General features: G+C 49.8%; 1 protein-coding gene across 12 annotated transcripts in view; it reads right to left on the bottom strand.

The window, feature by feature from the left end:
* NCAM1 (neural cell adhesion molecule 1) overlaps window positions 1-24400 on the bottom strand; it is a 92798-nt gene that overhangs the window by 8539 nt on the left and 59859 nt on the right. For 4 of the 12 annotated variants that reach the window (XM_071449664.1, XM_071449666.1, XM_071449671.1 and 1 more), the window contains 5 exons: window positions 24261-24357; window positions 23057-23227; window positions 22311-22442; window positions 10435-10559; window positions 8387-8567 (listed from right to left, as the gene is read on the bottom strand). In XM_071449664.1, the coding sequence (XP_071305765.1) occupies window positions 8387-8567; window positions 10435-10559; window positions 22311-22442; window positions 23057-23227; window positions 24261-24357 (706 nt within the window). Of the gene's footprint in view, window positions 1-1321; window positions 5153-8386; window positions 8568-10434; window positions 10560-22289; window positions 22443-23056; window positions 23228-24260; window positions 24358-24400 lie in introns of those variants that run through there. The other 8 variants (XM_071449663.1, XM_071449665.1, XM_071449667.1 and 5 more) reach the window with 5 other exon arrangements.

Here is a 24400-nt window from a genome sequence, read left to right as displayed (position 1 = left end):
CGGATCAAGGAATGCAGGTCCCAGCAGGAAAAGTGCAGAAAAGCCACAGTGAGACACCTGAGGGATCACAAGTCCAGCCCCTGGTGAGCAGAACATGGTCCCACAGCCCAGCCCGTGCCAGCAAGCTGCAGGGTGACATGGTGACAGGGATCCACCACCCTCTGGTGCCTGCAGGGAGTGAGGAGGGCAGGGATCTTCCCCTCTGGGTGTGCTCAGGATCCCTGCAGGGATGATTCAATAATTCAGGTGAGCTGTGTCACACTTCCCATCCACCCCCCTGTGTGGGCCAAGGGGACCATCCCGGGATCAGACTTCTCTGGGTGCCTCCAGAGCTGCAATTTTCCCCTTTCTGGAGAATTCCACTCCCACCAGAGTGCTGCTCTTTGCCTCCTCTTCCCCCCAGCTTTTCCAGGAGCTGTCACCCCCCAAATTCCTGCCCTGACAGGAACAGAGCCCCGTGCTCCCCCAGAGCCGAGCCCTGGGCAGGCACCAAGCCCTCCAAAGCCCCCAGCCCTGCCCCTCTGCCCCAGGAGGAGGAGGAGGATGGAGCTGGGGAGAAGCAGGGCAGGCCTGCAGAGCAATGTCCCTGTTCTTGTGCTATTCTGGGATTTTACACCTCAAGACAAGGAAACTGGGCCAAGGTAATTGCCTGCAATTTGGGTTTCTAGGCTGGTAAGGGAGCCCTGCAATTTGCAGGAACTTTCCAACCTTTTCCCATTAGCTGTGGTTTCAGAAATCCTAACTCGTGGCATGAATTGAAATTCCAAACCTTCCAGGGACTGGCACAAGGAAACATAATATAAAAATCCTCCACAGCCTCATGGACATGGGAGGCTCTTGGTGCTGCCTTTCTTTTTCCTTGTAGAGGAATTTTGCTGCTCCAACAAAATGCAGGATCATAGAAGAGATTATTCTTTTCACAGACTGTCCCATCTGATTAAATTCAATTGATCTCCAAATACTTCCTGAAACATTCCCTCCATCCTGTAGCTGGATTTATGTTGTATTAAATGAAACTAATATTTAGACATCCCTCAAGGGTTTGCTGGAGCCTAAAACAACTCTGTGTACAAATGAAATGCATAAATAAATGGAGAAATAAATGTATAAATAAATAAAGAAATGTATAAATAATGTGGAGCAGCTGCTCACACTGTGTGTGTGAAATAAATTTAATAAATTGATGTTGGACATTTCTGACCTGATCCACATCCAGCCCTTCCATTACTCCCCTTTTGCCATTCTCAGGACATGGAGGAACAACATTTCCACCAGTTAAATAAGGAAACACAAACCATTAAAGAACTTCTGGAGTCCTTCATTCTAAAGAAGTGAAGAATTTATTAATTACAAATTATGTTTTCCAATGGAAAATGAGCTTCCTGCGAGACTGGCTTTTCTAATCCCCCTCATTTCACAGTGCACAGGAAAACCACCCAGCAGTTTTAATTTCTGCACAAAACCTGCCCTGACAGAGAGAGCTCAGCTGTGTCTTCCTGGGGGGGTCTCACTACAAAATGTCCAGGCACAGCAAAGACACAAAAAGGGTGGAGAGAAGCAGGTGGGACCGCAGGCATGGCCAAGGCCCTACAGGATTTGGCAAAAGGGAGAAAAAGAAGGGACAAACCCAACAAAAATCCACTCTGCAGCCAGCAGCCAACCCCAGGAGAACAGCTCTTTGTTCCCTGTGCAGGAGGATTCTCAGGGCTGTTCCCCCAGCCCACCCTGGGGACAAGGACCCTGCTCTGCCAGGGACAGAAATCCACATCCAAACCCTGTGAGTGAGCTCCCAGCAGCTTGGGGAGCTGTGTCCCTGCTCTCCAGGGACAGAAATCCCTGTTCCAAACCCTGTGAGTGAGCTCCCAGCAGCCTGGGGAGTGAGGAGTGAGTGTTCCTGCTCTCCAGGGGCAGAAATCCCTGTTCCAAACCCTGTGAGTGAGCTCCCAGCAGCCTGGGGAGTGAGGAGTGAGTGTTCCTGCTCTCCAGGGGCAGAAATCCCTGTTCCAAACCCTGTGAGTGAGCTCCCAGCAGCCTGGGGAGCTGGCCTGGGGCAGGGATGGGGATTTGGGATTTCCCAGAGCTGCCCTGGATTCCTGTGCATTGTGGCCTCAGAGCTCTGCTCCTTCTGGCTCTATTGGGCCTGAAGGGACCCAAAATCCCATCCACCCCACCCCTGCCACGACCAGGGCCACCTTCCACCATCCCAGGCTGCTCCAAGCCCATCCAAGCTGGCCCTGGGCACTTCCAGGGATGCTGGGCAGCCACAGCTGCTCTGGGAATTCAATCCCAGCCCCTCTCCACCTTCACAAGGAACAAAACCCCACCTAACCCTGCCCTCTGTCAGTCTGAAGCCATTCCCCCTTTCCTGTCCCCCCATCCCATGGAAATCATCTCTCTCCCTTTTTCCTGCCAGCTCCTCCAGGTCCTGCAAGGGGCACTGAGGTCACCCCAAAGCTTCTCCTCTGCAGGCTGAACACAAGAGTGACACCAAAATCCTCTTTCCTGGATAAATCACACCCCTGTCCCAAAACACAGTGACACCAAAATCCTCTTTCCTGGATAAATCACACCCTGCCCCAAGTGCCCACCCCATCCCAGCAGCTCCAAGAGCCAGGAGAAGCTGGGTTTAAAACCTCTTAGATAAAACCTTCTTTTTATCCCCCTGAACCCCGGAGGTGCAGGCACCTGCAGCTGCTCCTGGTGGAGCAGGACATTCCCAAACCTTCCAGCCCAAACAATGCTCTGAGAAGCAGCTCTGGGAATGTGGAGGGACTTTAAGAGACTGGGAATCCTCCAGGGCTGCAGCCCCTCACACACACACAGGAACTGCAGGTGCCTGGGGCAGGAAAATCCCAGCGCTTGAGCCTCTTCTGCTTCCACATCTGAGCCTCTGCCTCCTCGCTGGCTTTTCTAAAAACTCTATTTAAAATTTCATTTTACTCACACCAAGGGCTGGGACCCTGAATGTGACACCCCAAGGGCCTGATCTCTGGTACCTGGCATGTTACAAATCTGCACAAATTAGTGCTAAAAACCCAGTTCTGCTCCTCATTCTATCCAACAGAAAGAAGCAATTTCTGTCTACTCCATGCTGGCTGGGCTCCTGGTTGCTGTGGAGCTGGGGATTCATTTCAGCCACGTTAAGAGTGCCACAGAGAATCCTGAACCCCTCTCAGGGACAGAACCCCCTCCACAGGTGCTGCTCTCTCCACACCAACCTCACAAAGTTACAGAGATCACTTTAATAGCTGTGATTGTGATGAGAAACAGCTCAGCCTCAGGCAGGGACCTCCCTCTTGGATAAGGGGAAACCCACAAAAAGCTGATTTCAGATCTACAATGAGCTCAATTAATGCAGTTAGAGGGCAAATCACACCATTTTTTAGTATCAGGATTATTTTGCTGCACTTCAGCAAACTCCAAAGCTCTAACAAAGTGTCTACACTCTACAACACTGGAAATGAGGGGGTTTGTAATAAAAAATGAACCCACAGGTTTCTGTGTGTGACACCTGCATCAGGTTTGCATTCACAATCCAGACAGGAAAGTTCCAACACAGCAGAGCAGAAAAGGCAGAGTCAGCCACGAGTGAGGGCAGGATTCTGTCTGTCCCTGTGAGAATTCTGTCGGGAAGATGAACCCACCCAGCTGAGAGGCCTTGAGACATTGGGCACAGACAATCCAAGGGAGAGACCCCTGGTTTTAGGGGAGCATCAGAGGGGATGGATTTCATATCCCAATGGATTTCATATCCCAAGTTTTCCATCCCAATGGATCTCCTATCCCAATGGATCTCTTATCCCAATGGATTTCTTATCCCAATGGATCTCTTATCCCAATGGACTTCATATCCCAATGGATTTAATATCTCAATGGATTTCATATCCCAAATTTCCTATCCCAATGATTTCCTATCTCAATGGATTTCCTGTTCCAATTGATTCCATATCCCAATGGATTTCCTATTCCAATGGATTTCCTGTTCCAAAGGATTTCCTATCCCAAAAGGATTTCCTATCCCAACGAATTTCATACCCCAATGGATTTCCTATCCCAATGGATTTCCCAAAAAATTAATTGGGGTTGTTTTGTCAGGTTTTTTTGGGTAGATTTTTTTTGGAGGGGGGGGCGGGGAGTTCTGTTTTTGGTTTTTTTTGGGTTTTTTTTTCAAAGAAGCAATGCAAAAATCATCTGAGTTTTGTCCAAGGGAATTCCTGGGATTTGATACCAAAGATGGCTCTACTGAACCAGTTTAGCCAGGGATTAATGCTGCCACACCCACAGCTAGCCAGGAAGATGAGCAAGGATCAGTAATTACAACTCTGCTGCTCAGCTCACTCCATCCAAGCCAAGATTTCCTGTCAGGACAGCAAGGAAAGGGATCTGTGAGAACACAGCTCTGGAAATCCACGGGCACTGGGTGTGTCCATGGGCTGGGCGTGCCCAGCTCCACCCTGCACACCAGGGAGGGACAAGGAGGAGGAGGAGGAGGAGGAGGAAAAGCAGCAGTGGGATCCCAGCAGATGTTTATGGTCAGAGCAGCACGGCAGGAAAACCTTCCAGACATTTGGATCCACATGCAAGAGCCCCCAGAGACATCTGGGCAATCAGCAGGATGGTCTCTGACAAATCTTCTCTTTCTTTTTACAGTCTGTGGGTTTGTGGATGGGGCCTCCTTTTGCACAAGATCAGCACCAGATGTGCAGAGAAATCAGTAAAAAGCAGGATCTTAAAGGCTTTCAACATTGCACCTTCCTTTGATGAAAACAGCAAGCAAACAACACAAAAAAAATCTTTCTTTACATCCATTTAAAAGGGCAAATTCATTACAAGTAACAAAAAAAAAACGTTAAAGAGAAAAAAAACTTGGCTTAAACCTTTTTTCCTTGTTACAAAATACTGACTCTTTCAAATTAAACATTTTTTTTAAGTTCTGTGTTTCTTTTTTTTTTTTAATTTTTCTCTGAACTGACACGATCCTCTGAAGCAAAGTTATCTCCTTCCACACCTTGGTGGGACCCAGGCCTTCCCAAGCAAATATTGCTTTATTTGACTCTTTTTTTTGAAAGTTTCTAACAGAGCAAAAGCAGAGTCACTGCAGAGAGAAGCAATGAGACAAAGGAGGACGACGTTGATGGACTTCCCAAGGTCGCTGCAGGTGCCAGACAATGGTTCCCAGGAGGGGGGATATGGTTGTTTGAAAAACAAATTTGGTGCATGTGGCAAGCGTGGATGTTCCCCGTGAGATCCAAGGTGACCATGGATGACAGACATAGGAAAGGAGTTGGGGGAAAAGGGAGAGGGGAGGGAAAGGAAGGAAGAGAGGAAGAAAAAAAGAAAGAAAGAGAGAGAGAAAAAGAGAGAGAGAGAGAGAAAGAGAGAGAAAAATAGATAAAAAAAATTAGGTCATAAATACAGAAAACATAAGAATCAAAGGTTTAATTTAATCTCGTAAATTAAAATGGCTCAGGGTTCAAGGAGCAGCACATTCAGCACAAAAGGGGCAGAAGCTCAGCAAAGCCCAAAGCTGCAGAGCAGGGTCCAAGGCAGGGAGGGTGGGGAGTGCAGGCAAATGAGATTAAAATGAGATTAAAATGAAGGGACAGAAGGGGCTCAGCGAGACACAGGGAGATGGTGTCTGGAGCCTGAGAGCACAACGCTGCCTTCAGCAGGGAAAAAAGGAAAACAAGAAAAGCTTTGGTGCAGCACAGAATCCACCTGCCTGTCCAAGCCCTGCCCCAAAGCCTGGGTAATAAATCCACTTTATCCTGAGGCAGCACCAAGGCCTCAGGAATCCTCTGACTCTGCCATTCAGCCTCCCAGCTGCTTGGGAACCACTCCAATGCCAGTGGGATAATTGATGTTATTATTATTATTATTATTATTACTGTTATTATTACTGAAAATAACACCCTTATCCTTCCAGCCACCCAGAACTCTGCACAGGTGAGGGGAACAAAGGACTCCACACAATAAATGCACATTTTCCTGCAGGGAATCCCTGATCACTGCTGTCAGGTACAGCACAATTCCTGTTACAGCTCTGGCTCTGACTCCTGCACAGCTCATTCTGAGATAAAACCACAGAAATGCCATGGGAACAACAAGGAAAGGAAAGGGAAAGGAAAGGAAAAGAGGAAAGGGAAAGGGAAAAGGGAAAGGGGAAGGGAAAGGGAAAAGGGAAAAGGGAAAGGGAAAGGGAAAGGGAAAGGAGGAGGATGAGGGAAAGGAGGAGGATGAGGAGAAGGAGGAGGAGAAGGAGGAGGAGGAGAAGGAGGAGGAGGAGGAGGGGAAGGAGAAGGAGAAGGAAAAGGAAAAGGAAAAGGAAAAGGAAAAGGAAAAGGAAAAGGAAAAGGAAAGGAGAAGAAAAAAGAGAAAGAAAAGAAAAAGGAACACACAGAGCCTCTTCCCTGGTGCAGCTTGGCAATGAAACCTGTGGGGCTGCACAGCAGAGGAAAAACCAACCTGTCCTGGAAATATTCTCCTCAGAATCTCAGTCTGGGCACCAGGGAACACCTCGGGAGGCCAAAATGACAAAAGCCCAGGAGAGAGAGTCACAAAGGCAGCAATAAGCAGGGCACTGCACCAGGACACAGCCCTTGCTGAGGAGCAGCTGAGCTCCAGCTCCTGGGGCAACCCTGCACACCCCAAATCTGCTTTTCCACCTGCAACACCAGAGAGGCAGCCTCAGACCCCGGCTCCTCCTGGGCTCCACACCAAGCTAAGCAAGGAGTAACTGCAGAGAGGCCAGAGAAGTTTCAGCTCTGGTAACAAACTGGCTTTCCCCTGGTTTTTAGTGGGTTCCTGCTCATGTTACATGGGTTAAAGGGCTCAGAGGGGGAGCAAGGGTTAGAGCTGCTGAAAATGAGAACCACAGAGTGAGTTAATGAGTTACTGAGGGTCCTTCCACCCAAAACTACGCCCTGTCCAAGCACCCCCAGACTCTCCTTTGGCCCATCTCCCTCCTCCTCACTACCAGTCCCACTTTTCCCACTTTTTCACCTATTTCTGTGCTCAACAACGTGGCCTGCCTCAGCCAAGGGGCCTGCAGCATTCCCACAAGGTCTGAGCTGCTCCCTCCAGCCAGGGAATGGGCTCAGGGGAGCAGGGACCGAGTTCTCAGGGAAAGACTGAAGGAAACTCTCTGCTTTCAAGAGAAAACATCAATAAAATCCCATCAGGATGGGCTGGAGCACCAACCCTGCCTGTGCAGGGAGGCCCTGACTCAGCATCCCTGTCTTCAACCACCACAACTTCAATTTACAGCTACTCCAGCCACACATCCTCAGGTTTTGGTTGCTTTGTGTGGGTTTCCCCACTGCTTTTTTTAAATGTCCACGTGTAGAAAAGAAATCTTAACTGTCCTTCCAACAGATTGCCACAAACTGCTCAGTTCCAGTTTCCCAGCTGAGAGTTCTGCTTGGCTTTTGCAGTAATTGCCCTTATCCCTCACTTTATGAGTACACTCTGTTTTAAGAGCTTCCAGCAGCACCCTAAAGCCTTTGAGTTATTTTTTCCTGATGTCCTCCTCAACACTGAATCATTGCTGTTTGAAAGTCACTGTCATTTGGTAATTTGAACTGAAAAATGCTCAGAGAGAGATCTTTCACTGGAGCCATGATATTTTCTGAAAAATCCTTTCCTTAGGATTTTTTTTCTCCTGAGAAGCTGAGAGGCCTCAGGAACAAAATGTACCCAATGGTTATCTGCTGGTGTGGAATGCAACAGGTGCATCTGGGATTGAGCTCATGTGGTTGTTTCTGATTAATGGCCAATCACAGTCAGCTGGCTCGGACTGTCTCAGTCAGTCACAAGCCTTTGTTATCATTCTTTCTTTTTCTATTCTTAGCCAGCCTTCTGATGAAATACTTTCTTCTATTCTTCTAGTATAGTTTTAATATAATATATATCATAAACTAATAAATCAGCCTTCTGAAACATGGAGTCAGATCCTGGTCCCTTCCCTCATCCTCAGACCCCTGTGAACACGGTCACATTTCCCTGCCTTCTCATCCAACTGCCAGCAAACTCCTGATGCCTTTACTCCTCCAGAGATGGACTTGGGAAATCTGCCTTGTGCAGAGCATCCCCCTGCAGAGCTGAAGGCCCTACTGGGGTTTAAAACACAAATTTCACTTCCCGCTCTCAGAAAGCTTTTCCTACCCCACACAAGGAGCCACCATTCCCTGGGAGCAGCCAGGCAGGGGTTTCACTCCCACATACCTGCCACAGGTATGCACGCAGCCACGACCCTCAGCCTCGGATGGGGGCACCAACCATGAGAGAATGGGCTGGAAGCAAGCGAGCTCTGGGGGTTACTGGGGCACACGGGGGCAGCTCGGTGGCATTAGGGGGCGGCAGGGCCCGGCGGGCACAGCAGCGGTACCTGGGATCACCGTGGGCTGGGCGGAGGTGCGGAAGGCGTAGTGGGCAGGCTTGGACTTGCCCTGCTGGTTCTCAGCCACCACGTAGACCTCGTAGTCGGCGTTCCAGTCCAGGGACTTCAGCATGACGTGGTCGCTGCCCGACGGCAGCCGGATCTCGGGCTTCCACTCCGAGGAGTGCTTCTGCAGGGAGGGCACAGGGCCACAGTGAGCACTGACTCTGACCCACAGAAAGCTGACTGTGGAAAATCTGTATTTTATTTAACAGGGCGTGGCTGTCATAGTGAGCACTGACTCTAGACCCACAGAAAGCTGATTGTGAAAAATGTGTATTTCTGTGACCCGCAGATTGTGAAAAATGAGTATTTTATTTGACAGGGCAGGGCTGGTATAATGAGCACTGACTCTGTGATGCACAGAAAGTTGATTGTGAAAAAATGCATAATTTATCTGACAGGGCGTGGCTGTTATAATTAGCATTAACTCTATGGTCTACAGAAGTTTGATCATGAAAAATGTGTATTTCTGTAACCCACAGAAAGCTGATTGGGAAAAATGTGTATTTTATCTGACAGGGCATGGTTGTCATTTACTTTGTGATGCACAGAAAGCTGATTGTGAAAAATGCATATTTTATTTGTCAGGGTGTGGCTGTCATAATGAGCATTAACTCTATGATCTACAGAAGGTTGATTGTGAAAAGATGCATATTTTATTTGACAGGGTGTAGCTGTCATAGTGAGCACTGACTCTGTGATCCACAGAAAGCTTGAGATTGGGAGAAATGTGTATTTTATTTGACAGGCCATTGCTGTCGGTGACTCTACGATCCACAGAAAGTTGATTGTGAAAAATGCAATTTTATTTGACAGGGTGTGGCTGTGATAATTAGTGTTGACTCTGTGATTCATAGGTGGTTGATTGTGAAAAATGCGTATTTTATGATTGGCTTTTTGCAAATATTAAAATGAATATTATATGTATTATGTTAGAAAGTTATGCTGTGTTAATTTTCTTAACTTTAATTATATTACTATTTTTATAACCATTTTATTGCTACTAAACCTTTAGAATTTTAAAAACAAGTGGTATCTCCTGTTCATGGCCACTGAGTGTCACTGCATGACTGATAAACATTGTGAGAAGCTCCGCCCAGGGGGAGGAGCCAAGCGTTCCTACCTGGATATAGTCTGAGGTCTGGGACACCAGCACAGCCTTTCCACTGCATTTCCCAGAGGAAAGGGAAATCCACTTTTCCACTGGACTTTCAGAGGGAGAAGATCTACACCCTTTTCTCCAGGATCCCTGCTCCAGCAGAACCAGCCCTGGCACTGCAGGAGGGCTGAGCCACAATTCCAATGGCTCTGCTGCCCACACCCTGACCCACAGGGTGTCAGGCTGGGTTCTGACTCTGGCAGTGCTGTTTTAGTTCACTGCATTGTTTAGTTTATTTTTGTTTTCTTCCCTAATAAAGAACTGTTATTCCTGCTCCCACATCTTGGCCTGAGAGCCCCCCTTAATTTCAAATTTACAGCAATTTGGAGACAGGGGGATTACATTTTCCATTTCAGGGGAGGCTCCTGCCTTCCCTAGCACACACCTGTCTGTTCAAACCAAGACAATTAAGAAACCCATTGCTTTTATAGACAGGTAGATTTAATTGCTCCTCTAATTCAAACGCTATTGGCTAATTAAGAAACTACTCTTTGGTAAACAGATCTCTATGACACATTCCACGTGTTCACAATACCAGGATTCACTGAAACCTTCAAATGCTGTTGGGGGGAGAGGCTGAGATGTCAAAGCAGCCTCTCTCCTGCTCAGAATCCTGTTTTCTGAGACAAAATCCCCTCACCTCCTCCTCTCATTCTGTCCCATCACTAAATTATTTCCAGACAGCAAAAGCTGCAAGTTCTGTTCCTTCCAAAGCACTTCTTCACATCTCAGCACGTCAGATTTAAACCAGGTGAGTGACAGAGATTCCTCCCTTCAACCCATCCCCTCCCAGAGCCCAGGGAGGCCCAGGGGCTCGGGGCTGTGCCACACTTACAGCTTTGTACTTGATCAGGTAGTGCCTGATCGGGGAGCCACCGTCGTCCTGCTTGATGACGTTCACTTTGATGGAGTTGCCATCTTCTCCTATGTGACCTTCCAGCTTGGGGGCACTGGGTTCCCCTGCAACGACGGGGCATTCAGGGTTATTTGGGGAAAAAAACAAAAAGCATTGTCAAGGAAAAAGTGCTTGGAAAAATTCAGAAAAATACTTCATCGTCCTCAGCTCAGGGTATGAGCCGACCCAGACACAGAGCACGCCGTGTGTCTGAGGTAAATATTTGCCACACCCAAGTGTTTCTTGCATTTGAAACACCAAATTTCCGTTTTTGTGTGTGCTGGAATGGAGTCAGTGTGAAAGAGATCCCCCCTCCCCAAGGAGACCCCAAGGCAAGGAGCAATTCCTGTGCTGTGGAACCCCTGGCAGACACCAGGAGGTTCTCGGTGGCTGCTCCTGAGGATGGGATGTACAGAGCACCACTGGGAAGGACCCCGTGCCTCTCACACAGACCCAGGTCTGCACCCTGAATTTGTTTGGGGGTTTTAGAGCTGCTGGACCATTTAAATGAGTGTGAAAACCCCTGAACAGAACCCAGAGCACATCCCCTCACTCAGCCTGCACTGAGGAACTCCAGGGCATGCTGGAGAGCAATTCTGAGAAACCCCTTTGCTCCTCTAGAATAATTTCTCCATTTCCAGGAGAAAAAGGCTATCATGTCCCAGACTGCCACCAGCAGAAAATGGAAATGTCCCTTCCTCCTGCAGGGCACCCTGATCCACATCCCCAGCCCTACAACCCACAGCTCCCACGCTGCTTTTCCTCCCTAGCTCCTCAATTCCTCCATGCCATGGAGGATCTCAGTCCCACCCTGCAGCTCTGATAAAAAAGCCAAATACAGAAGGTCTGACTGCAGATTTGCACCCTGGATTTGTGGACAGGAAGGTTCATCTCCCACCATCCTTCAGAGGGAATCTGAAGCCCTTTCCCCTCCCTCCTCCCTTTCAAAGGAATATAAGCACAGCTTTTTGGTGAAATACCAATGGGAAAACTGCAAGGAGCTGTAATTGAAGATGAATTCCAGGCTGCAGCACTGCTCCAAGAAGGGAATCAATCCCACTGCAGGAGTGTGGGACACACACATTTGTGTTTAACAACACAGCAGCTCCTCTGACAGATGTAAAGAGGCAACTCTCCTTTTTTCCAGGCTGTCCTGCTTTTCCAAATCCTCTCCTCTGCCTTTATCCCCACTGCAGGGCTCCCACACCCCCTGGATGCTCCAGATGTGGATCCCACCCTGGACAATTTCCCAGTGCACACCGAACAGGAAAAGGTGACACAAGTGTGGTTTAAGGCACAGATAGACAGGAAACCTCCATCCTCACCTGGGCACATTGAACACATCAGTTAAACAAGCAGAGATATTTTTTCCTCCATCCCAAAAGACAAACAGCACCACAAAGTCCCTGCTCCTGACTGTGGGGCTGAGGGGCAGGAGCTGCTCTGCTCCTGGTTAGTCACCAATTGTCCTGGTTAGTCACCAATTGTCCTGGTTAGTCACCAGAACTCACAGAAACCAGGAGCCAAAGCCTGGTTCTGTCACCCTGAGCCCCCAGGAGCAGCTGGGCTGAATTCTCAGTGTTTGTGGCAAAGGGACAGAACAAGAGCAGCATCTCCTCGCTCCCTCCCCACTCCCCATCTCAGAGATGATCCTTAATTGATCATTAATGAGCACAGAGATCCCCAAGGGCTGAGGGAACACTGCACTTACAGAATCTGACCTTTCCTCTAACACAGCCAGCATTTTGTTCCCAGTGACTGAGCACTGAGAGTAGCAGGAACATCCTCAGAAAAGATGTTTATTCTTGATTTCAAATGTCAGAGATGCTGCTGTACTTTACACACAGCCATTCCCATGATTAATTACCTGCTCTGCTGAAACTTTTCTTGCTTTTCTTCACTTTGAATTATCTAATTTCTAGCTCCTGATTCACTCCTTTCTCCCCCAATAGTTTAAATTCATTTCAGCTTTGAGAAACATTTCTCTTCAAAGAAAAGAACACTCCTAAGTGCTGAAAACCAACAGGTGGAGCAGTGCAAGCCCTGCTAAGGCATAGTTTTCTCTCCAGAAATAAGTGTTTATTTCATTTATCTCAAGCAGGTGGATGCAATCCAGACAGAGGGCTGTAAAATGAAAACTGGGTTAGTGTGTCAAACAGAGGAGGAAGAAGTTTAGTGGGAAAAGTTTAGTCCAGCAGATCAGCAACCCTATAATGAGTGAAGATGTGAGTAGCTGCAGAGAGAAGTGGTCAGCAACAGGACTCATGCTCAGACATGCACGGGCTGCAGGGCAGAACAGCATCCAGGGGTGCTCCATGCTCAGGCAGGCAGGAACCAGCCTGTCCCTCCCTCCCCAGAGCCCTCCCAGCTCTGAAACAGGGGAACCCTCGGGGGACCCCCTTGGCTGCTGCTGCTGCTTGGCTGGGGAGAGCCAGCAGCTCCACAGAGCCCACATCTCCTGCTGGATCACCAAATATCTGATTAAACCCTCTCTGTGCAGGAGGGTGCAGGACCTTGTGCTCCCAGGGATGGAGGCTGATGCTCAAAGCTCCCCCAGGACACTCAGAAAGGAGAAAGCCCCAGGCAGGAGCTCCAGCAGTGAGAGGAGCAGCCTTTGCTGGGCTGGGATCCAGGGCAGCCCAGCTCCACAGGAACCCAGGGGCAGTCTGAGCAAGGAAATGAGGACTCTGCTCCAGGCTCCCAAAGCTGCTGGTGGCAGGGGAGCTGAGGGCAGGGCTCGGAGCCACTGCATTTCCAATTTAATTCTCACCCACTCCCTGCTAAGCCATCACACTCTGATCATCTGCTGCTGCAGGGCAGCAGGAAATGTTTCCTGGTATCCTCTGAACCCTTTGGTTTCTCTTCAGGGCTTCCTTGTCCTGACACTGCTCTGCTGGATTGCAGAAATTCTGGTTTTTATTGTGTTTCTCAGAGGGTGCCACGAGCACCAGGAGTGGGTGCAATTTGAGGTGGGGAGAAAATGAAAAATCTCTGAGGTTAAATCCCTGCCCAGCTGGCAGCAAGGCAAGGTCCTGCATCCTCCCTGTGCTCAGAGAGCAAACCTGGAGAATTCTGCAGCAGAGGAAGAAGGGAAGGGCTGATTTCTGCAATCTTTGAGCACCACAAAACCAGGACTGGGAACAGACACCAGGGAGAGCCTCCAGGAGGGCAAAACCACAGAGAAAGAACAGGCTGGGGTCAGGGTGCACACCAGGGCAGCAAAGAGCAGCAGCAGAAATAAGGAACAAAAGCAGAGGTGCAGAAACGAGACAGGAACATCTCCCACCCTGCTGGGTCCAGCAGAAACAAGACAGGAACATCTCCCACCCTGCTGGGTCCAGCAGAAATGAGACAGGAACATCTCCCACCCTGCTGGGTCCAGCAGAAATGAGACAGGAACCTCTCCCACCCTGCTGGGTCCAGCAGAAATGAGACAGGAACATCTCCCACCCTGCTGGGTCCAGCACAGGGAGGAGACAGGACAGGGCTCTCTGTGCATGCAGCCACGTGGGGAGGTTACTGGTGTTAGTTCTGTTTTCCTGGCAAAGCCCAGCCTAAATCCTTTCCCGGCCAGAAAGGTGATTCCAGAAGCCCTGGATTGTCAAAAGCCAATTCCTGCCTGGCTCTCCCAGCTGCTCCTGTGGCTGGGGCAGCAGCAGAGCAGGAGCTTCCCCCCCTGCCCTGCTGGGACTGGGCCCAGGGTGAGGTGTGGCAGTGCCAGGAGCTGCTCTGCAGCACCCCACAGCTGCTGCAGGCTGAGTCCAGCTCAGACTGAGCCAGGCTCAACCATCTGCTGGGGACCAGCAGCTCCTGTGAGCTAAGCTCAGCTTAAAGCCTTGCCAGGCTCAACCATCAGCTCCTTGTTCTCCTGGGGACCAGCAGCTCCGAGGAGCTGAGCTCAGCCTAAAGCCCTGCCAGGCTCAATCATTTGCTCCTCAGCTTAAAGCCCTACCAGGCTCAACCATCTGCTGAGCTGAGCTTAAAGCCTTGCCAGGCTCAATCCTCTCCTCCTTGGTGTGCTGGGGACCAGCAGCTCTCAGGAGCTGAGCTCAGCTTAAAGCCCTGCCAGGCTCAATCATTTGCTCCTCAGCCTAAAGCCCTGCCAGGCTCAATCATCTGCTGAGCCCAGCTTAAAGCCCTGCCAGGCTCAATCATCTGCTGAGCCCAGCTTAAAGCCTTGCCAGGCTCCCAGAGCCTTGGTGGGAGGAATGAGGGGCTCTGGCAGGAGCCAGATTCTCCCTCTGATGAGATCTGTGTGAGGTCTGGCTCCCACCACAGACTCTGTGTGTGCTATTTCACAGGATTTATATGCAGAATTTTGTACAGAGAGAGGATTTTATAACAGCGTTTTACAGAGAGAGTATTTCATAACACAGCTCTCATTCTAGCTATGCTTAAGTTTTACTCACAATAAAAAGGGAATTATTTCTTAAATCAAAGTGTGACATACTCCAAATAACCAGATTTCAGAGAATTCAGGGTTATTTTGGAAGGTTACTAAACAGTGTGGATGTGTGCCTACATCTCTATAGAAATGTGTATTTTATAGGGTCAAAATGCTGCTAAAGCAACAGGAGAGAGGGTGCTCCCAGAATTGAGCCCTAATTTCCCATTTGAGTCTGTGGTTGGTCCCACAGAGAGGCAAAAGGATTTTGGCCTTTGGTGCTCACTCCAGAGGATTTTTAGCACCTTCCTAGGGAAGTTCCTTGCTGGACTCAGAGAGTGAAGCAGCAAATGACTGAGCCAGGTGATTTTTTTGGGTTTTTTTTCCTGTTTTCCCTCCAAGTCTTTTCCAGCTCAATGCAGAGGACTGAAGTCGAGTTCTTCCCATGCAGACAGTGACGAGCAACTCCTCCAAAAAGGCTCGGTGAGATTTTTGGGGTTTTTTGGGGTTTTTTTTTTGGAATTTGGAGATCCCACAGGGGAATCCTCACCCCAAAAATCTAGGCAACCAATCAGAACAAAGTGTTTTACCTTCTGTTCACCAGCGAGGACGACATCATCAGCACCATGCAAGCCACATGACAAATTCACATGATACGCACGCACATGAGTTTGGTTGAAAGGAAAGTGGAGGAGGTCACATGGAAAATACAAAAAAATTAAAAAACTGATGTAAACAATGGGCAAGGGAAAAAAATCAACAACAGAATTACAGAGTAAATAAAAATAGGAGCAAAATTAAATTAGCCAGCATATATCAGAAACACTGAGGGGAGGGGGACAGTAAAACCGCCTGGAAAATAAGAATATTAACCACAGCAAGCACTGAGTTATGGCCTTGTGTTAGGCACAGCTGCGTCACTGCTTAGTCATACAAGGAACAAAAGGGACAAAATCATTGGAGTGAGTGCCAGGACTGCTGGAGGAATCCACCAAACTGCTGGGAAGAAAAAGGGAATTATTGTTATTCCGAGGCAGAGGAGGTGAAAGGGTCACAACCAGCCCAAAAGGAGGACAAACCACAAACCATGGCACCCCACAGTGCTGGGTGTGTGTGTCCTCCCTCTGCAGCACAAACTGCTCCTGATCAACAACAACAACAACAACAACAACTGCAGGAGAGAAAACCCTGCTGAGGGGACATGGCCAGGGACACTCCTCATCCAGGAGCTGTGGCTGGATGGTGACAGCGAGGGGACGGGCTGGGCTCTGCCCCAGGACAGGGAACCCATCCCCAAAGGGGCTCAGGGACAGGGGATCCATCCCCAGTGGGGCTCAGGGACAGGGAATCCATCCCCAATGGGGCTCAGGGACAGGGAATCCATCCCCAAAGGGACCCAGGGACAGGGAATCCATCCCCAATGGGGCTCAGGGAATCCATCCCCAATGGGGCTCAGGGACAGGGAATCCATCCCCAATGGGGCTCAGGGGAGGCAGCAGCTGCTGGCAGGGATGGGCAGGGCAGAAATGAGGAAAAATCAGCTGCCAACTCAGCACTGAGCCCGAGCTCCCTTCCCAAATCACTCCAGAACTCCCATTTCTCACCTCTGTCTCACCCTAATGAGGCTACTCCACAGTGCTCTGGTAGTTCCCTGCTAATTTGACGTACAGAGAATTAAACCCTTAATCTTTTGGGTGCTTGTCTCTGACAAGATTAAGGGCAGACCATTACTGGGGAGAGAACTGATGGCACAAAATGTAAAATCCATTTGTTACAGCCAAGCCCTCAATCCATTCTCTTCAAACACAGAACTCTGGGCACTGTGAAGGAGGGAGGTTTAGGAGTTGCTGTGAGGTTGCCTGGAAGGAAAATTCACGTCTTCTGGTCAGGAAGAAACCTCTCCCAGCCTGCAGTAAACTCAATATAACCTGAGATTTCACACCAGGCAAGAGAGGCTGCCTATCCTCAGGAAAGGAGCTTTAGGTAAAGATCAAGGGCAGAGTTAGCAGCATAAAGAGAATAAAATGGTTTGGGTTGGAAGGATTATCCAGTCCTAGGCAGAGGCACTTTCCACTAGGTTGCTCCAGGCCCCCTCCAACCTGAAAAAAAATCCCCTTTTTTCAAGTGAGCTGAACCATTGCAAGGCAAAGCAGATCCCAGAGTGGAAAGAGCTGCAAGAAAAACATCAGAACTGGCACAGAACTATTTCCTGGAGCAACCTCGGAGGGTTAAACCCAAGGAGAGACATTCCTAAAGCTCCTCCATGGCTCCAGACATCTCCCACTGCCACTGATCCCCCTGATCCCCCAGCCCAAACAGCAGCAGAGAGAAGCCTGCAGCCTCCCTGGGTTTCTGTCCCTGCCTCCGTGGTGCCACAGGGCAGCTCTCATTCTGTAATCGCTGCTGCTCTCCCTCCCTGAGCCCAGGGCAGGGCACAGATCCCTCCCAGCAGCAGCAATGAAATGATGCAGAGCACCTGCCCCGTGCTGCTGCCCTTTCCCTGCTGCTGAACTCCTCATTTCCACATTGCAATGTGGGCAGTGCTGGCACAAATGCAGCGTGCACACAAACAACAGCCCTGCTCCTGCTCACAGCCTGAGCCCCAGGGCAGGGAGAAAGGGAAACTTCCCCCTCCTCCTCCTCCCCACACGCAGCCCCCACACCAACCAAGCTGTGGGAAATGTTTATCATTCATTAGCTCTTAGCAGCTTTTCTGGGTGAAGATTCCTTTTTTCTTTCAGAACAAGCTGTTCTGTAAAACATGACCCCAGGTTTTCCCTCCAAGGGAAGCTGTGTGCAGCCCACACAGGAGCAGCCAGGAGGGCGTCTCTGCCTGCTGAGGGATGAAGGATGAGGAACAGAGCCTGCCCTTCGGCCTCTCCAGCCCGTCCTCCAAGGCTGACAGCAATGAAAAGGTCTCTTCAGCCCCTGAGTGCAGCAGGGACTGGGGTTTGGCATTTAGAAATGAAAATTACTGCATGAGGAACACACTGCTGTGGCCACTGGCAGGTAAAGGACATTTAAAGTCACCTGTGAGACCATGAAACGTGCCAGTCGTAAATGCCTTCATTAGAATTAATTATAAATTCCTTTGGCTGGCCACACTGTCCTCTCCCTCCATCCCAACCCCAAGATCAGCCCACACTTCATGCCTGGGGTGTTTTCCATTCAGAAACCCATTCCTACCCAGGTCAGGTAAACACCTCAGTGACCACAGACACACTCTGGGTTATTGCAAGGCACAAAAAGAGCATTTGGCTTGGCAGAGACCATCGGTGACTCAAACCACACACATGCACCAGGGAACTCAGATCCTCACTGAGGGCTTTTCCTCTCCCTTGAGGAGAGGAAACCCAACCAAGGCAGGCTGAATCCAGTTCCCATCTCAGACATGGAATTTTCTGGAAGCCTGAGGCCTCTTTTAAGGCAAGCAGGGCCCTGGGATCTCTCCTGCAGGGTATTTTACCTCCTCATTTGCATCTTCTTCCAGCACCCAATATCCCTCATTTTAATATCAACTGTATCTCCCTATATTCAAAGCAAACAGAGCAAGGCAGGGCAGCAAGAAAATGATTTCATGCACTTGCCTTTTGCAAAGGCAGCTGCAACACTAAAATGGGGAGGGTGAAAGGAAAACATTCCTTTTGGAAAGGATGATTTGGAGGGGGTTATTCCTCTTTCCCTCCCCCTCTGTGCTTTTTCTGAGCCTTTTATTCCCATTTTTCAGCCCGTGCTTGGCAGAGAAGGGGGAAGAGGGGCAGCATGCTGGGCTGTGAACATGCTCACACTACACACTGCTGCCAGCAGCCAGCCCAGGGTGCCCCAGAGCCCTGGGACTGGGGGATCCAGGGCTCCAGCAGCCCCCAGAGCAGGGCCAGCAGCCCCAGGTACTCACTCAGGGCCACGGGGCTCGGGGATGCAGCAGCTGGAGCTGGGGTTGCTATGGAAACACAAGGATGCACAGGCTGGGAACCAGGGGGTGACAGCTAGGAACCAGGGCAGGGGTCAGGAGGAGGGGACTGAGGGGGACACCCAGCCTGGGAGGCAGGGCTGTGTCACCCAGGGAGCTGCAGAAATCCTGCCAGGCTCTGCTGCAGGGAGAGGGGTCCTGGCAGCCCCAGGGAATGAGGAGATGTGGGGTGACTGCAGGGCTGGTTTGTACATAAAGGTATTTTGGAACCAGCCCCAGGAGATGTGGGGTGAGAGATGTGGGATGTGGGATGATTTGCAGTGCTGGTTTGGGGTGACTGCAGTGCTGGTTTGTACCCAAAGGTATTTTGGTACCAACCCCAGGAGATGAGGAGATGTGGGGTGACTGAAGAGCTGGTTTGGGGTGATTGCAGAGCTGGTTTGGGGTGACTGCAGGGCTGGTTTGGGGTGATTGCAGAGCTGGTTTGGGGTGACTGCAGAGCTGGTTTGTTCACAAAGGTATTTTGGTACCAGCCCAGGATGAGGAGATGTGAGATATGGAGTGATTGCAGGGCTGGTTTGGGGTGACTGCAGGGCTGGTTTGGGGTCACTGCAGGGCTGGTTTGTTCACAAAGGTATTTTGGTACCAGCCCCAGGAGATGTGGGGTGTGAGATGTGGGATGATTGCAGTGCTGGTTTGGGGTGATTGCAGTGCTGGTTTGCACCCCAAGGTATTTTGGTACCAGCCCCAGGAGATGTGGGGTGTGAGATGTGGGATATGGGGTGACTGCAGGGCTGGTTTGCACCCCAAGGTATTTTGGTACCAGCCCCACACACGGTCTGCTCTCTTTGAACACTTTTGGGTTCAAACCCCATCCCTGTCCTCCTCCAGCCTTTGTCTGGCCGCAGATTTGTAAGGAAAAGGAAATGAAGAAAAGCAGCAAATGGTTAAAATGAAAATACAAACCCAGGTCAACTCAGACACTCTTCCAATCTCCAGAATTCTCATCTGTGCCACTACAATCCATAATTATCACTAATTACCTCATGGAGAGGCCCTCTAAGATAGACAGAAACTTCTTTTTCTTACTGAGGGAAATTAAATAAATCAAAATGACTTCAGACTTATCCCAGCAGGCATTAAAAATTGTGTCAGGTTCTACATTCAGACAGAGACTTTAAATAATAGGGCAAGGAAAACAAATGGCCTTGGTTAATCTGAGCTGTAAAATTCCTGAGACATCTCTGTGACCTTCAAATCACACTTGAGGGGACAAAACTTCCTGCCTGTCCGTCTGTCCATCCATCCTTCCCCTTCCTGCTCTCCTACACCCAAGCTTTGGTCCAATGCAATCTTTTAGGGGAAATGGCACAAGTAGGATTAAAAATCTGGGTTAAAAATAAAAATTAAAAAAAAAATTAATAAAAATATTAAAAAATCCTCTCCTGTTTTTCACTTCAGGAATCTCAAAGAAGCTTCTTCAAGCTCGTCCTTGTAATCTTGGGAGTAGCAGCAGCTCCCCACAGGGATGCACTGATAAATGGAATAATGCTCACTGGGATAAAGAGGTTTTTTAGCTCCATTGATCAGGTTTGATTGGAAAGGCACAAAGCTATGGAGCCATCTCCACTTTTCACTCACAATTACACAAATCCATCACATTCCTGACTCATTTTGCATGGGAAGGGGGGAACATGCCATTTAAAAAAATTTAGTATGAGGTTTATTTATTTAATCACACAATCTACACAAGTGCTGGAAGACTGCCCAATGGTAAAATCATTACTTAGAAGAGGAAAAAAAATTGAATTTTTTTCCTTCCATTTTGTGCTTTCAATATTGTGGAGATAGTCAAAATGTTGAAGTTTTTGGTTGGCTCTGGTCTAAACCAGATCTGCAATTTGGCTGAATTGATTTCCCTGAATGATCTCAGCATCATTAAAATTGAACTGTTTTTAATGGGTTCATAAATATGGAGCCTTCCACTACTCCACTCTGAGTCAACAAGCTAACTATTATTATTTTTATTATTATTATGATTAGATAATCACTACATTAAATATTCCAACTGCATGCTGTAGAGCACAGACAAAGAGTTAACCCCAGTTCTGTTCTAAACAAGAGCAGAGTGGCTACTCCAGAGTCAGTGTGGTTAGGAAATGAACACTACCAGTTACTCCAGTCCTACAGCCCCTGAATGGAAAAAGGTGCTAAATTAAAAGCTGGAAGTGTTAGAGGAACACTCTAAAAACACAAAAAGAGAGAGTGAAAGAAATGCAGAGAGCACTTACGTGGGTGAGGGATGCCTGCAGTTTATCCATGGATGGGACACAGACCAAAAACGAAATAAAAAGACAGAAATAGACACACACAAACAAAAAAAAATATAAATGTAGAAGATGTGAGGAGACAGAGAATATGGAGCTGGAAAATCAGCATCCAGGTGTGCCCTGCTCAGAAGGGATCTGGGCACAGCTCAGGGGACTCCAGACATGCAGGGACAGCCCTGGGTGCAGCACAGGGGCCTGGAGAGAGAATTTAGCACAGGGGTCTGGAGAGAGAATTCAGCACAGGGGTCTGAGAGAGAATTCAGCACAGGGGTCTGGAGAGAGAGAATTCAGCACAGGGGTCTGGAGAGAGAGAATTCAGCACAGGGGTCTGGAGAGAGAGAATTCAGCACAGGGGTCTGGAGAGAGAGAATTCAGCACAGGGGTCTGGAGAGAGAGAATTCAGCACAGGGGTCTGAGAGAGAATTCAGCACAGGGGTCTGAGAGAGAGAATTCCAGCTCAGGGGTCTGGAGAGAGAATTCAGTACAAGGGTCTAAGAGAGAATTCCAGCTCAGGGCTGGGAACAGCAGTCAGGGCTGGGTGCAGGAGCAAAGGGACAGAACCAGGTCAAACACCTCTCCCTGCCTGCTCTGGTCACACCTGCCCTGCCCACTCCACCTTCCATCCCCTCCTCCTGCTCTCCTTGCCACCCTGAAGAGCTCCCTGGGGTTTAACTCTTCCCTGGAGCAGGAGGACAGTGCTGGGCCACAGCAGAACATGGAAATGGCCCAGGCAGAGCAGAGAAGAGCCTGAGGAATCCATGGAATCCCCTCCAGAGCTGCAGGGGCATCTCAGAGCAGCATGTGCAGAACAGAGCAACCCTCCCTCCTTCACCTTCCACAGTCCACAGCCAGTCCTGGGCTGAACACCTCAATGTGGAAAACAAACCTTGTGACAGCGACATCACACTCTCTGTGACCAAAACCCTTCTCAGCTGCTTTTCCTCATTAAAATTCTCCTTGACAGCCCCTTCTCCTTGGCACCACACCAAGGCTGAACTGCAAACACCAACCAGCGCACACGGAACAGCTCCTCCCTTCAAAGAAACCTTTGAATTACCAGCAAAACCCACCCCAGCCCAAGCCCACAGAGAAACCAGAGGGTGCAGCGAGGTCTGTGAGAGAGAAGAGGCGAGATCCATGCACGGAGAGGCTGCAGGGAGCAGCAGGGGAGCCTGGGCTGGGCTGTACTTACGAACTGGCTGCGTCTTGAACTCGGCGGGCGGGCTGAGCTCCCCCACGCCCTTGCCATTGACTGCTGACAGCCTCACTGCATAGGTGGTCTCAGGCTTCAGCCCCGTGATGGTCACTGTCCCCTCCACGTTGGCTGCGGGGAGAAAAAGCACAGAAAAGCTCAGGGCTCAAAGAAAGAAATGAACAAAGTTTGTTTGTCCCCCATGTGGGGAGAAAAGGGATTAATAGACCTGGCCCTAGCTGGGATCACAGCACTGCAGTGGGGAATAAAATAAGAATTTCAGCTCCACATGGGATTGGTGGTGGAGGATTAAGCTCTGGAACAGAACTCTCCCTCTTACAACCCTCCCCAAATCAAAATTATTTTGCTTTATTTGACTCCAAAATGGATTTTGTGCCACAAGCACTGCTATAGATCACCTCAACAGGACGGCTTTGCTGCTGGAATAGCAGAGTTTATTGTCCAAGGGGGACCAAGGGGTGACAGATGAGGGTTCAAAAGCCTCCTGTGGGAAGCAGCAAGTGAAAACTGTAATTCCAACACAGGGTTCTTGACCTCTCAGCAAAGCCCAACCCTCATTTCCAGTTGAAAATTCCACGTGTCCCTCACAGCAAATGCTCAAAATGCAAAAATGTTTAAAAACTTGTCTGGAGCCTCCAGCCTGAACCCACCACCCTCCCTGGACAGCAAAGTCCATGTTTTTCAGTGCTGGTGGGGAAGGAACCAGTTTTCATTGTGCCTCCTACCTTCCTTGGCATCGTAGAGCCTGGAGTGCCAGTCCCCCTCGCCCAGGGCCCTCCACTCCGCCTTGTACCTGAGGATGGGCACCCCGCCCGTGGCCTCGGGCTCCTCAAACTCCACCTGGGCGCTGCTGGAGTAGGGCTCCACCCTGCCGATGGAGGGCGACGAGGGCGTGTCTGGGGACAAGGGACAGCAGCGGTCAGACACGAGCTGGGCACAGCCCGCAGCCCCTGGGCCCACACAGCACAGGGCAGGGCTGGGGCTGAGCTCTGAGGGGGTTTAGGCACATTTAAAGATGTTAATTAGTGCACAGATGTTAATTTTGTCTCCTCTCTAAGAGGGTGGAGACTCCCAGTCCTTTCTCCAAAAGGGAACAACCAGGGCAGTGCAGCAAAATTATCCTGGATGCCATTCTGTCCCCACTGTCCCCTCCACAGGGCTCTGACTTCTGCATGTCACTCTGTCCCTTTCACAGGGCTCTGATGTCACCCTATCCCCAGGGTCCCTTCCACAGGGCTCTGAGTTCTGGATGCCACTCTGTCCCCAGTGTCCCTTCCACAGGGCTCTGAGTTCTGGGTGTCACTATGTCCCCAGTGTCCCTTCCACTCCTGGGTGCCACTCTGTGCCCTCTGTCCCCTCCACAGGGCACTGCAGAGCTCCATGGTGGGAATCCATAAAATCACAGGGTTTTGGGAAAGCTGCAAAAGGCCTCAGAGACAGCAGAGCTGTGACTGGAGCTGAGCAGCAGCCATGAGATTGGTCAGCAGAGAAATCATGTAAGAAGCAGAAAAGTAAAGACAAATAGAACAACGGTTGGTGTATTAATGCTTGGCTAGAATGACTCCCTAAGCTGCAGAAAAGTTTCTCTAGTGAGATATTAGGAAGTTTTAAGCTTAATAATGGAGCTTAATAATCCCCAGATGTGCCCTGGAGCCCTCCCAGGCTGGCCCAGCTCTGAGATCCTGCAGCTCAGCTGCTCTCAGGGGTTTTGCTGAGCTGGGGTGCCCAAATCCGAGATCACAGCTCTGCCCAAGCACTCTGGGAGCACAGGCAAGAACAAACCCCTGGGGAAACGGGGGGCCAGAGATGCTGAGCAGCTCCGAGGCAGCAGGGAATGTGTGGACAGCCTCTCTGAAGGCAGGAGCTGCTGTCAGGAGCCAGCAGAGCAGGGCCCCCGTGCCACCCACCCTGGCTGCCCTCCCTGCTCACCTGCCTGCACCAGGATGAACTCGGAGGACTCCTGCCCGATGCGGTTCACGGCCGTGCAGTTGTAGTTCCCAAAGTCATTCTCTGAGTCTGGGGTCACCTGTGGGGGCAAGGAGGGCTCAGCTGGGATCACAAAACCCTTT

The sequence above is a fragment of the Agelaius tricolor genome, unplaced genomic scaffold (assembly GCF_023055355.1).
Source record: "Agelaius tricolor isolate 1412-34295 unplaced genomic scaffold, bAgeTri1.0.p SCAF_29, whole genome shotgun sequence".
Taxonomy (NCBI): domain Eukaryota; kingdom Metazoa; phylum Chordata; class Aves; order Passeriformes; family Icteridae; genus Agelaius; species Agelaius tricolor.
The sequence above is the reverse complement of the archived record's forward strand: the minus strand, read 5'-3'. Positions and strand labels throughout refer to the sequence as shown.